The 12496-nt window shown below is 38.0% G+C and overlaps 1 protein-coding gene across 3 annotated transcripts in view; it reads right to left on the bottom strand.

The window, feature by feature from the left end:
* Nucleotides 1–4000: 4000 nt before the first annotated feature.
* Nucleotides 4001–12496, bottom strand: part of COL28A1 (collagen type XXVIII alpha 1 chain) — a 63426-nt gene continuing 54930 nt past the window's right edge. For 2 of the 3 annotated variants that reach the window (XM_042889086.1, XM_042889085.1), the window contains exons 28-35: nt 12035–12115; nt 11910–11945; nt 11683–11719; nt 10954–11508; nt 9517–9704; nt 7063–7279; nt 6432–6604; nt 4001–5477 (exon numbers count right to left, since the gene is read on the bottom strand). In XM_042889086.1, coding sequence (XP_042745020.1) covers nt 6432–6604; nt 7063–7279; nt 9517–9704; nt 10954–11508; nt 11683–11719; nt 11910–11945; nt 12035–12115 — 1287 coding nt within the window. In that variant the 3' untranslated portion in view covers nt 4001–5477. The remainder of the gene's footprint in view (nt 5478–6431; nt 6605–7062; nt 7280–9516; nt 9705–10953; nt 11509–11682; nt 11720–11909; nt 11946–12034; nt 12116–12496) is intronic. The other variant, XR_006181947.1, reaches the window with a different exon arrangement.

The following is a 12496-nucleotide window of genomic DNA, read 5'->3' as shown; positions in this document are numbered from 1 at the left end:
CAGGGGAATTTCCTACACTGCTTTTCTGTGCACTGATGTGAGTTTAAAAGGAATTTAAGTCAATATTTTCCATCCAGGGACTGAAGGCTCCCTGATTGCAGGGTGGATGCACTTGTGCATTGCTGGTTCCAACGTACTGCAAAATGGTCTGCAGCCTTCCCTCCTTTTTGAGAGTTTTTTGCCTTTATGAGGCCCTCCTTTGGGTTCTACAAATGTTGTGGTGTGGTGAGTAACTTCTTTTGACAACTGTGAAAGGAATCAGAAAGTCAGAGCCCTGAAGTGAATATTTTCATTGTTGCACTTAGGAAATAACATAGACATGGAAAAGCAGCTGGATCATGAGAAATTATTTCTAGGCATTAGGGTGGTATTTGGTGTCATTTATAAAGGAAAGGTGAATACTCACATCAGAAATGTAGGCTGAGCTCTGTGCTTTTCCAGCTTTCTAGTACATGTGTATATGTATTCCTGCAACCCTAGCCACCTTTCTTTGGCTTATTTGGTTCCAGCTGAAGCCTTGGGTGCTGGAGCCTGCAGCGGTGCTGAGCCAAACTCCAGTGTTCCAGTTCCACCTGGGACTTCTCTGATGTGTCATACTGCTCTTGGGATGAAAAAGTTGATTCTTTTGCACATTCAAGGTATTGCCTTCTCTTTGAGAGGCTCATGCTAGAACCTGGCTTGTCATTTTCACGCTTCAGGTGTCTGCGGCTCACTTCAGGTCTGGATGCAAAAGTTCATACATGAGGTTAGTAATCTGCAAACTGTGTTGAAATCAGCCTGCCTAAATGAGCCACTACCAAAGCAAGAGTCAACCTGAGGGTTATAGATTAAGGAGATCTGAGTAGATTGAGACGTGAGTTTCTCAGGAATGTTTGTTAAAATACAAAGTTTGTTTGAACAGCTGCTTATCTCCTGACATTTAGACTACAGCTTTGCTTGAGGAGGTAAGCGTTTGCAGGATACAGTTCTTAGTTTTACAGACCTGCCTATGGCCTTTGTGAGCCCATCCCTTTGGCATCCTGAAATCCACAGGGCTGGTTGGTTCCTTTGAATCTCTGTTCTGTCTCCCAGCAACTCCGTGCCCTCTTGGTTTGTCCCCTCATAGGATGTAGTACTCACTCGCTGAAAGGAGAGGAACATTGTCACTAACTTCACTCATAAGCAAACCTGGTCGGTGTGTCCTGCTCTGTTCCACCCCCAGTATTCAATGTTCCCAGCAGCTCTAAATTCTTCATAGTCTCATGTCAAGGTTCTTCTTCCCCTCAGCTGACTGAAAGAACTTCGAACTTCATCTGTTTTGATACCCTGCACCTTTAAAACCTTATTCTATGATTTACTCCATTGGTTATTGCACTTGAGTTTTTAATGAGCAATCATCTGAACATCACACTGTTAGGTGTCGTCAGCTCCTCCCTTCATGGAGACAGAGAGCACGACATGGAAGATAAAAATTAACTGGGGAGAAACCCTGGATGCTCGGTAGAAATCAAAACTAACAGATGTCTGTGTAGTTGCAGTTGTGGTGTTGTTTTAATGAATAACTGTTGTCTCCAAACTCCCTACAGCTGTAGTCCAGCACCCTGCAGAGAAAACCATACCTGGAGATCTGATGTTTTTCCAGCACAGAACAGCACTTGACCAGCACCAGTAGCTCCAGCATTTATCACTGCAAATAGCAACTGCCAAGTGTTCCATCATAGATTCTTGTGAGATTGAGAGACTTTGCTTGCAGCTTGCTAACTTGCTCTATGCTATTGAGTGACATGAAGGACTGCTGCACAAAGAATGCTGTAGACATAAAGTGTTGGCCAAGGGCTGCGTTCTGAACCTCATGGTGCAACAGGAGGGTTTCCCCCAGCAGTTCTGTCTGACCCAGTTCAGTACATAATCAAGTGACCTTATATCACCAGTCTGGTATAACCTTTGTTAAATCCTTACCTTACAGCAATGCTTCTTTCATATGAGAGTGTTTTATGATCTCATCCACAACACATAACTAAAATCAATTTATAAATTGGAGGCAGAGCTCTTCTGTTCAGCAGCTGGTAGACGTTCAGTGTGAATAACAAAGTCTTTCTTCCCTTTTGCCAGTGTTATCTCATTTTTAGCAGACAACAGGCAGTGTCTGTTTACCCAGACATTTGTTGTGGAGCATTTGTTGCCCCACTAGTTGCAGACATCCTGCTTTCAGAGCTGCTCTGTAGCAGCTATGCTGGGGTTTATGGCCTTTGTCTTTGTCAGCTTCCAAAGCTACATTTCATGCAATGTGTTCAGACTAATGCAAGTGTTATTCACAGTCTCTGAAAGCAGAAGTTGTCTCACCAAACTTAGATCTGAATGTTTACAAATTTAAGACAATCCTGATGAGAGAGAATCTCCTGCATCAGCTCTATCTTCTTGCTTTAAAGCCATCACTACGAAAACAGCATTCAGTCTTACTAGCATCTCCTCAGTGAGCTTAAGGAAAGAAAAAAGGAGTACAAGTCACGTGGGTGTCCCATGCTGATAAATTCACCACCATCTACAATCCCACAGCACTTTGTCAGCATTGCAGGGAATATGTTGGCACCTGCAGGTTTTCCTTCTCCCAGGTGCTGCTCAGCTCTGCAGCCATCTCCACTCCCTTCAGCTACTGGCAGAGCTGAGCCGTGCCTGCCTCCTTGCTCACAGCTCCTGTGTTGCTTTTCATGTCCCCCTTTCCTTCCAGAGGAGCAGGATATCCTGGCAGGAGTTCTGCCCACCATTCTGACTGGTGCTATGCAAACTCTGGCTTTTATGACCTGTTCTATAGAAGGGTGGTGAGATGAGTATGCTTTGTCTCAGTGTTAAAATATATTACTTCCTTCCCTTGGGAAGTTCCCTTCTGTGTCATATATACATGGCTTTTTTACTTCTGTTATAGGTTGTTTGCCTTTCTCCTTTCAGTTATATATCCCTGTTAATGTACAATTGGTTTTAAGGGCATAAATCCCTCTCTGCTCCTCAGTAACTGTTCCCACTGACTGCTGAACTTGGATCAGGTTTTGTTGCTGTGCAGAGGGTAACAGCTACTGGCACGGGCCTGCTGGTTACAAAGGTTGCTTACCTCTGACAAAGAGTAGGCAGCTGCTATTAAAAACTCCATAGCATTATTATGGGCAAGAATATGATCCAAGCCAATTTTTGTGCATGAAAGCTCTGAAGTGTTTTCATACAGACCTGTGCCATATGTAAGTCCACAGCTTAACAATTCCTATGTGATTCCTAAAGAACAGGAAACAAATACATGAGGAGGGAAACACTTTCCCTTGATGTTCAGTTCAGCATCATACAGAGATTTAGCGTTTAATCACTGTTTCATAAATACATCTGGTCCATGTTAGATGCAAGAAGTAAAGTGGATAAAGAAGGCACAGTTAAAGAAATGCAGTATCCAAAGTCTTTTCTCCAAGGCCCATGGAGGATGATGCCCAAATAAACACTTGGCACCCTATGACCTGGGCAGTGCTGTTTAAACAGATTCACCTCTTGTTCATTTGGGGGCATCATTTATTCCTCTGTTTGAGTCTCATGAAAAAATGCTGGTATTTATGAAAGGTGACATGGTTATGGAATGCAATGCAATGTTTCTTTTTTCTTGTCATTTTGTGCTAATCTTGCTATTAAAAAGGTTTGCACTGCTTATCTGTTTTAGTATTTCATAAATTGCTTTTGTCATCAAACTAAACTGAATTCTGGATACTGGATTTGAGACATAGCCAAGAGGAAAGTCTCTCGGTATCTCCTCCAAGTTTGAAAGTATGTTGATACTGCACTTCAGTACTGTTTTAAGTTTTGAATCCACCTTTTCAGCCAATTTGAAACCTTCTTGTTCTTTCATTTCCTCACACTTTGTGTTTATTCCCATCTTGCTGAATTCATTTGGACATCTGTTCACTATTAAATTCTCCAGCACATAGATATAGTTGGGTGATATTGCACAAGCTGTATTTCTGAGGAGGAACTCAATCCTTCCATGATCTTTTCACATCACTAGTAGGAAGTTTACTAGCTTGAAACCTTTTGTCTGACTTGCTGATTATTCCCAGCCCTGTACATAGCTGGATATCACAAGAGACAATCCTTTGCAGTATATTTTGAAGCTATTTACTTTTCTGATAAAAAAAAAAAACCAACAACAAACAACCAGGCCCATTGAAGTTGCATTCTTCTATAGCACTGAATCCCTTCATTTTCAGGCTTCTACAGAGTATGTAGCACAACATATTGTCCTTGTGTTCCAGTGCTTCTTTTCCAGCCAAGATTAATCGCGGCTTCATGGTTGTTTTTCTTCTTGGAGTGACCATCATATTTCATTCTGAGTATAAAAACAGTGGCATTTTTGGAGGCTACCATCAGTTTTTTAGTTTCTAATTTGAAACTCACTAACAAAGCTAATTTTTTTTTTAAAAAAGTGTTTAATTCTCCTAAAATTCAAGCACTTCATTTCATAGAATAAGGTTAGTGCCTCGTTTGCTATAAAGAAGTTCATTTTGCATGGTATATGCTATCTTTTGGGCACCTGGGGAAAAAAATGTGCAAGCATTGCTTAAACGTATTAAGATCTGTTCAGACTGTATATACAGATCATAGGTTTTCTTGTCTACAAAGGAGTAAGAATGCCAGACTCGTTATCAGATGTTGCTTTCCATTTTAATTACAGACTCATAATTCTCAGTTTTAATGATAATTCATTAGGATTATTGCTAAAAGTAGAAAGAATATACGTAAACATTTATATGCATTTTTCAGTTCTTTTCCTTTTTTACTTAATAGCATATTATCAGAGTGAAATACATATGTATTTAAACACAGAGACCCTGAGAAACTGAAATTTGCTTACTTGCCATAAAGGACATGAAGAATCCTGGTTTTAATGTAATTTCAAATGAAAGTCCCACCCTTGTAAGCGAAAAGATTATACTGGTATTAATATAAACATGCTTTAATGGGAAAACCCTCCCCTCTAATTAATTTTGCTGTGGCATTTACATTCACAAGAGGTAGTCTAATTAGTGAAAATCTTAAATTATGACACTAAATGCTGTCTTAAGAGTGCTAATGTCAGAGCTACTTACTCTTGTTTAAAACTAGAGCACATTTTTTCCTTCCAAGAGAATAAGAGACCTCTGCCATTAAATGCCGTGTGAACACTTCCAGCATTTTAATGCTAAAAATCAAATCTTATCCTTGCCACATTAGTATTATCAAATTACTATGAGTTTGAAGGGAAAAGGTATGTTCCCATGCATGTGTATGTGTAATAAAGTTATTGTTATGATGTTACAGATAACATATGCTGTGCAGGAATCTAATGAATGTGAATTCCACAGTGGCGAAAGCAGTGGAGCATGGTGGCAATATATTCATGTTCACACATCATTTTAGATTCTTCTCAGCCACTTCTTCCTTAATACACATGAACTTCCTGCTTTAAAAACTCCAAATGGCAGTAATTTCTAGAGGAATGAGGAATCGATTAGTTTTCTTGGAGCGTTCTGAAATAAATATGCTATAGAATATATATCAACAGATTTTTCCTGTACTGAAAGATGAAACAGAACTTAATACAGTGTACTGGGGAGGAGCTAAATGTTTTTTGTAAAGGAAATTATGCACTATGGATAAGCAAGCTCTTTGAAGACCATCACTCAATGAGTATGTGGGCCTAAGGCAGTGAGTAAGTCTGTCTGGATTTCTAAAAGATAAAGTCTCTCACCAAAGGAAAATTATATTGGATCAAGAGGAGAAGTCTTCTGATTTAGAAACAGTGAAAAGGAAAGGGAATAAATGGCTGCTGGAAAGAAGGCACTGGAAGATGCATGCTACAATGGTCTGTCCTACTCAAAATGATCATAAGTGATCTAGTGAAGGGAGTAAAAGGTGAGATGACCAAGTCTGTGACAATATTATCTTTCTCTAGAGTAGAAAAGGAAAGGGGTGACTGCAAGAAATTGTAGAAGAACATTGTGATGTTGACAGAATAAGGTGTGAGTGGAAAAGGAAAAGTGAGTTTTGAAGAGTGTGAAATTGTACATATGAGAAAAATGATCCCAAATCCACGTATAAAATGATGGCTTTTCAGCCAATCCTTAAAATGAGGCCTTGGAATTTTGATCTGTGAATATGTCACCTTAATTCTCAGTAATAGTAAAGAAAACCCAACAAACTCAAATACAACATGAGAAACTGTAAGATAAGGAGTAAAAAGCAAAGTAGACAACTACTGTGTCATTGTATAAATTTATGACTACGAAGGGCAATTCTGCTCCCACCATCTCAGAAAGGAGTAAAACCTGATCAAAGGTGTAAATAATACGTATGCACAGTATTGGAGACAATTAAGTATTATATCTTTTTAGCCTGGAAAAGAAGTGCTTGAAGGAGAAGAACCCGATGGAGAGAAAACTTACTTATTCATCAATGCAGGTTCCTTGACATTCTTCTTGTGTTTCAAATCTATTGTTGGTACCATTACAACCTCCATACCAGAACTGGCCACAAGAATTGGCATTCTTGTCATAATACCATTTCACCACATAGTTCCGGCAATCACCTGGTTTCATAGGTTCCAAGCACTTGGGATCTGAAAGCATATCTTTAAAAGTTAACTTGGATTCTGGTATCAGTTACATTACCCTATCCCTCCATTACATTACCCTATCCGTCCATCATTTTTTTAGAGCATCTTTTTTTTTTCTTCCTCATAATGCCTGGAATATATACACAGCTCAGATTTGTAGCCAAATTCCATTTCAGTTAATGAGATATACGAATAGATCTAAACAAACACATGACTGGTTTGGAATCAGGCTACCCAAATTCTGATGCAAGACTCAAATGGGCATTTAAATACTTAAGCAAAATCAATACACAAGGGCTGTTGTATAGGTTTGAAACTCTGAGTATGGTGGCTGCAGCCAAAACACCCAGAAAAACAAAAGATGATAAAATCCAGTAACTATATGAAGGTGGGAGTAGGGATTTTTGGTTGGTTGATTTTGATACAGATCTGCTACCCAATATTCAGACAACAGTACGTACCTTTTTGAGGTTTTGCTACCTGTGATTGCTGTGCTGTTGCGTGGCGATCTTTAGCAGTGGTAATATTGAGCAGAGGGTTGACAACTGGACTCTGACGTCTGATTTCATCTGTGTTGGAAAATGGAGGGAATCTCGATTCTCTGAGAACAGAGGTGGTCACCGTGCGATCCTGAGCAGACGGCAGCGGCTCGGTATATCTGGTCTGTGGTGGGCTATGCTGCAAAAGGAGTCAAAATCTGTTAACATTCTGTCAGAGCTCAAGTGTGAAGAGAAAAAGAATGAGAGAATTATAAAGGAAAGTAATTGTATTTTTTACACACATTACTTCGCAATAATGGCAGGTGGGTTCAGACCTTGTTCTAGTGATTTCTCAGTAAGGGACCATGATTTTAACAAATGCATTTTCTGGTGCTGACAGCTAAATGAGAAAAGAAAGTAATTCCTTCCATTTAGTCACTAAGGTGAATTAGTTCCATTGCCGTAAAATTTCAGCCAGTGCTTATTTGTAATATAAACTAAAAAAGCAAGGAACTATGAGGTAAGTCTCTGCTTTCAGACGTCTATTACATTCGCTGGTAAAGAGTCTGTCAAACAAAGGGAAATGGTAGGCAAGAGGAACAGGATACTTGTTATGTTACTGATAGAGAAACACATTCATCAAAGATGATCCAAAGATCTTTCTAAATGTGGAATCCCTTGAATGCAGCAAAAATATGCAAATCTTGTGTTGAGGAAATCACATCCCAATCCAACAAGATTGTCTCCAGAGATGCATACTTGCTGTCTTAAATCAAGTGACAAATCACTCTTTTTCCTGTTTCTGGCTGCCTAACATCCATTTGCTTATTATCAGAATTGTAGGGTTTTCCTTGACCAAAATGTTCAGAAGGTAACAGACCTCTTCAGGTGAAGATTATTATCTAAAAATGTGCCTCTCCAGTGTTTTACTATATTCAAGAAGCTCTGCATGTTTCTTAGTAAAGTATGGTAGAAATGACTGCATTTATCCATACATCTCATAATCTACTGAAACCAGGAAGGAAGAAACTTGATACTATATTTAACATCTTCCCATTTACAGGACTGTACTGACGTGTCACTCAGTTTAAGAAAACTCCTTTTAGCCACTGGTACTTTGAAACCCAAAGTCTAACTGAAATGTGAATAGACAGTTCATCCAATCCTTTGCATGTTGCATTTCACAGATGTACAAAAAGATAATGTTTATTGTGATGGTAATTAAATTATTAAGATTCAGCTATAACTAACCAAAGCCAATCAGATCCAAGCATATGAGCATCTAATTAGTTAGAACTATTCATATTTGTGATTCTTATAATAAAATATATAAATGTCAGCATCTATAATACCAGATTAACATTTATTTTCCCTATTGTTTTCCTTAATGATGAAGGTACAAAGCTGATCCTCTGTGTCACACAGATCTATATGGAGGTATTACAGGGCCCAAACCTAAATCACTTAGACTGTATCTGTCATTCAGGGAAATGAGACTGAACTTTGAAAGTGAAGTTGATTTATGTAATTACCAATCATATTACATACACAATGATCCAAAGGGTTAGTATTGGCTAATAATGGAGGAGTTCACTGACTTCACCATATATCAGTAATATTTATATACAGCATTCAATTCACTTAATGTTTAAATGTTGGTACAGTGGCCTACAGTATCCATTCCACACAGCTACGAAGGATCATACAGAAAATATTTCAAAATTTATTTCAGCACATTATGGAGGCAAGCATCTGTTCCATGTTTATCATCAGCTGTTTTCGGGCAAAGCAATTAAAACACTCTAGAGTGTTTGTACTGAAGTACTGTAAAGGTGACAAATGTCCTTCTCTGATACTAAGACAGCGACTGAAAAATACCAAAGACCTACTAAGAGAATTAAGTTGATGCACACCTGCAGAAAATATTTATCTATTGCATTAAAAAACCACCTGTCCTCTCTGTCTGTACAACAACTCCATGTCGGAGAATGGACGAACACAGGACAGGAGAAATTAAAACTGGAGAATAAAGAGTAATGTGAGCAAGGAGTCCTGGAAACACAGTCCAAGCAAAGCTGAAAGCTTAATGATACTTACAGGGCATCACCAGGAGAAGCAACTTTGCACTGACAGTTGCATAAATAAATGCCTTGCACACTATCTGCCTGCATAGGCGCGCATCTGAAATATTTCCAATTCACTTTGAAAATGAATCAGAAATACAAATATACAGATTGTTGTCATTTATTGCAACAATGACACAGTATTACCTTCTTTTTTTTTTTTTTTTTGTAAACTATTTTAAACTCTCTAAAAGTTCTCTTCAGATTTTTTTGAGATATTACCCATGTATTAAAAGATTGGTAAATGGTGTAATAAATAACATATGAATGTCAACAAAGAGCTACACCTTTTAAAAAACATTCAGTAACTTACTGAGTAACTGATTCCTTCTTTATGGGGCACTGAAGTCTCTGAAATTGTCACTCGAGTCAACTGAGTGTTAGTAACTTCATTAGGCAATTCAGGTTCTGGACTTGGAGGTGGCGATAGAACATTTTCTTTTCTACTGTAAATTTCAGACACATTATCACAGATTTTTGTGATGAGTTTATCTGCAAGAGCTGAAAACATCAACAAATGATGAAATTTATTAAGACTAATAAAGAAAAGTCACAATGATTCTCCACAAGCTTTTAGTGCAGAATTAACCACAACTTATAATGACAGTGACTTGTGAAAGACTGTTTTCTGAAGTTATACCAAAACTCAGATTGGAATGAATAAAATAATGCACTCTCAGAACTGATTTTAAATACCTCTAGTTCTTTTTTGGAAACAACAGATAAAAACACCAAAACTCATTTGAAGCATAAATTATAGCTCAACAGTCTAGAGAGAAAAACAGGACGATGGAAAGAATGTGTTTATGTGTAAAAAGTAAGAAGATAAATTGAGTTACAGATCCTATTTCTTCTCACAAAAAAAAAATTATATATATATATATATATATATATATATATATATATATATATATTCAGTGACTGGGAATACTTGAATGCTGGAGCCAGAGCTAGAGCTGTAATTTTAATCCTAGCTGGCACCAGAACATTAGTGCAGATTCTGTTCTCATCATTAATGCCTTAAACGCATTAACTTAAGCCCATCCACAGGCTCAGTGTAGCAAAATGAGTTTATGCTCAGGATAAATATAGTTTATCGGGTTAGACTGCAGTTAGCTGAAACCAATGTTTGTTTCTTCCACTGGTTATTATAGGTTTCCTCTGTCTTTTATCTCTGATTCCACATATGGCCATAGGATTTTTCAAGTCTGTTTGAAATAAATAATGCAGAATAAAGCAGACCTCATCCCCTTGTTGATATTCCTTCACCACCCTAGAATCAGGATGAAAGCCTAGAATTTCCTATGACTTTTAGAAGAAAATGAGTGTATATAAAAGATGGTGAAGGGACTGCCAGAGAGACAAATCACTAAAAACAGACATATATGAAAGAGAAAGAGACAGAAATGGTGTGCCAAGATGGAAGGAAATTCTTTTGGGGCTGAATCTGTGGCTCTACACACTGTGTAAGGGAAAGCTGATGGAAGCTCTCAGCAAAGAGAAGTGCCCCAAAGAAGGCCTCAACTCTGAAAATCATTGTTTGTTGGTTTTCATTGTTTCTAGAAGAGGTAAAAGTTTGCCAAAAGTTTCATTTGGCCAAAGAGCAAGGGACACTGAAAACCAATCTGTGTCCAAAAGACAGGCATCAGCTGCCATTCACTGAGCGTGTATGGACTGCCTTGCCTTGTTTGGGGAAGGCCAAACACGTTTATTTGCTTATTTCAAATATTCTCCTACATAGTTCTTTTACCTGAGAGTGTCTTGAAGTCCTCTATCGGGTAAAAATGGTCTTCATCAGGGTCTGTTGCAATGAGATGCATTTCTTTCAGGAAATCACCATAATGCGAATCAGTTTCTTGAGCAATTCCAATGACAAATATCTCAATATTTGCAGCATGTGCTTCCCTTACTACCGTATCCAGGCGCACTTCGTCACGAGCGTCTGCTTGTCCATCTGTTACTACCACAGCAACTTTTCTTACTGCTGGGCGTGCTGCCTGAAATAGGTTAATGGCTTTTTTAATGGCAGAAGCTGTGTACGTGCCTTCTCCTAAGTAGAGCATTTTATCAACAGCAGATTTCAGAGATTCTTTGGTTGTGTATTTCTCTAGAGAAGATACCAACTCCACTTTATGGCTGAAGTTGATAACGCCAATGCGAGTTTTAGCGTGGTTGGCCGAAACCTCGTCAATGACTGTTTTCATAAATGTTTTGGTACTGATGAAGTTGTCTGGTCCGACACTTTCTGAACTGTCAATGACAAATATAAGTTCCAGTGGTGTTATTCTACATCTGGTACCGCAACCTGGAAGAAGAACCATTTCAGATATTTTGTGAGAAACCACCTTCCAATTATATAAATGAATTGAACTCAAATAACAGATTTACAGTCACACAAACATGAAGAGGAGATATCCATTCAAGCAACATAAATTCAGTTTTAGAGCTATTTTTTTTTTTCCCATACTGGAATGCTTACCACATATCTCATTGATAAGTCTTATGACCTCTTCTCTCTGAAAAAAATAAAAAAAGTATTAATTAATCCGCTGTGTGTTTTAAGAATGCTGAAATGGTCAACTTATTTACCTACACCAATGCAGGGAATACAGTGCTCCTATATCAGCCTTGTTTAATATCACAAAATCTATAAACACATTCCAAAATAAATTTCTAACATTTAAATTAATTCATATACATACTTACTGAAAGACCCGGTTCACCTTTTGTTCCCCAAGCTCCCTGAAAATGTGTAGAGTGAGATAGTTACCAAAATCCAAGTTCATCACTTTTTTGCTGTGTAAAATGAAGTAATGTACAATGTCTTTTACCTTTGGTCCTGGAGGTCCTGGGTCTCCCATCTCTCCTTTGGCACCTTTTCTTCCTGGATCACCTTTATCTCCGTAGTCTCCCTAATTTAAAGCAGTCACATTAAACCCAATCCACAACTTCAGTTTTGTTGGTAGTAAGAGCTGGAATTATAGCTCAACTAGTTTTTAAGATTAAATTTCTGAGCTGAGCTTTATCCTGTGGCTGATTTACTTAAGCAGAGCATCTTAGAGAAAGAAAGTACTGTCAACATAAATACCTTCAAGAAATTTTTATCAGTAAAGAGTGAAGATAAATTTATGCTGATTATGAAATTATATAATTTTTAGTCTTCTTTGATTTTCTTGAATTCTAAACTGGCCCATGTTAATGCAAATCTATGGAGAGACTTAACTGCTTGAAATATGCCAACATATTGAAACTCACATCAGCTTTGTGCAGAACCCACATGAAATACTGTGAGT

Source organism: Lagopus leucura, unplaced genomic scaffold (assembly GCF_019238085.1).
Source record: "Lagopus leucura isolate 7727_CA_CO unplaced genomic scaffold, USGS_WTPT01 Super-Scaffold_100157, whole genome shotgun sequence".
Classification (NCBI taxonomy): domain Eukaryota; kingdom Metazoa; phylum Chordata; class Aves; order Galliformes; family Phasianidae; genus Lagopus; species Lagopus leucura.
The sequence above is the reverse complement of the archived record's forward strand: the minus strand, read 5'-3'. Positions and strand labels throughout refer to the sequence as shown.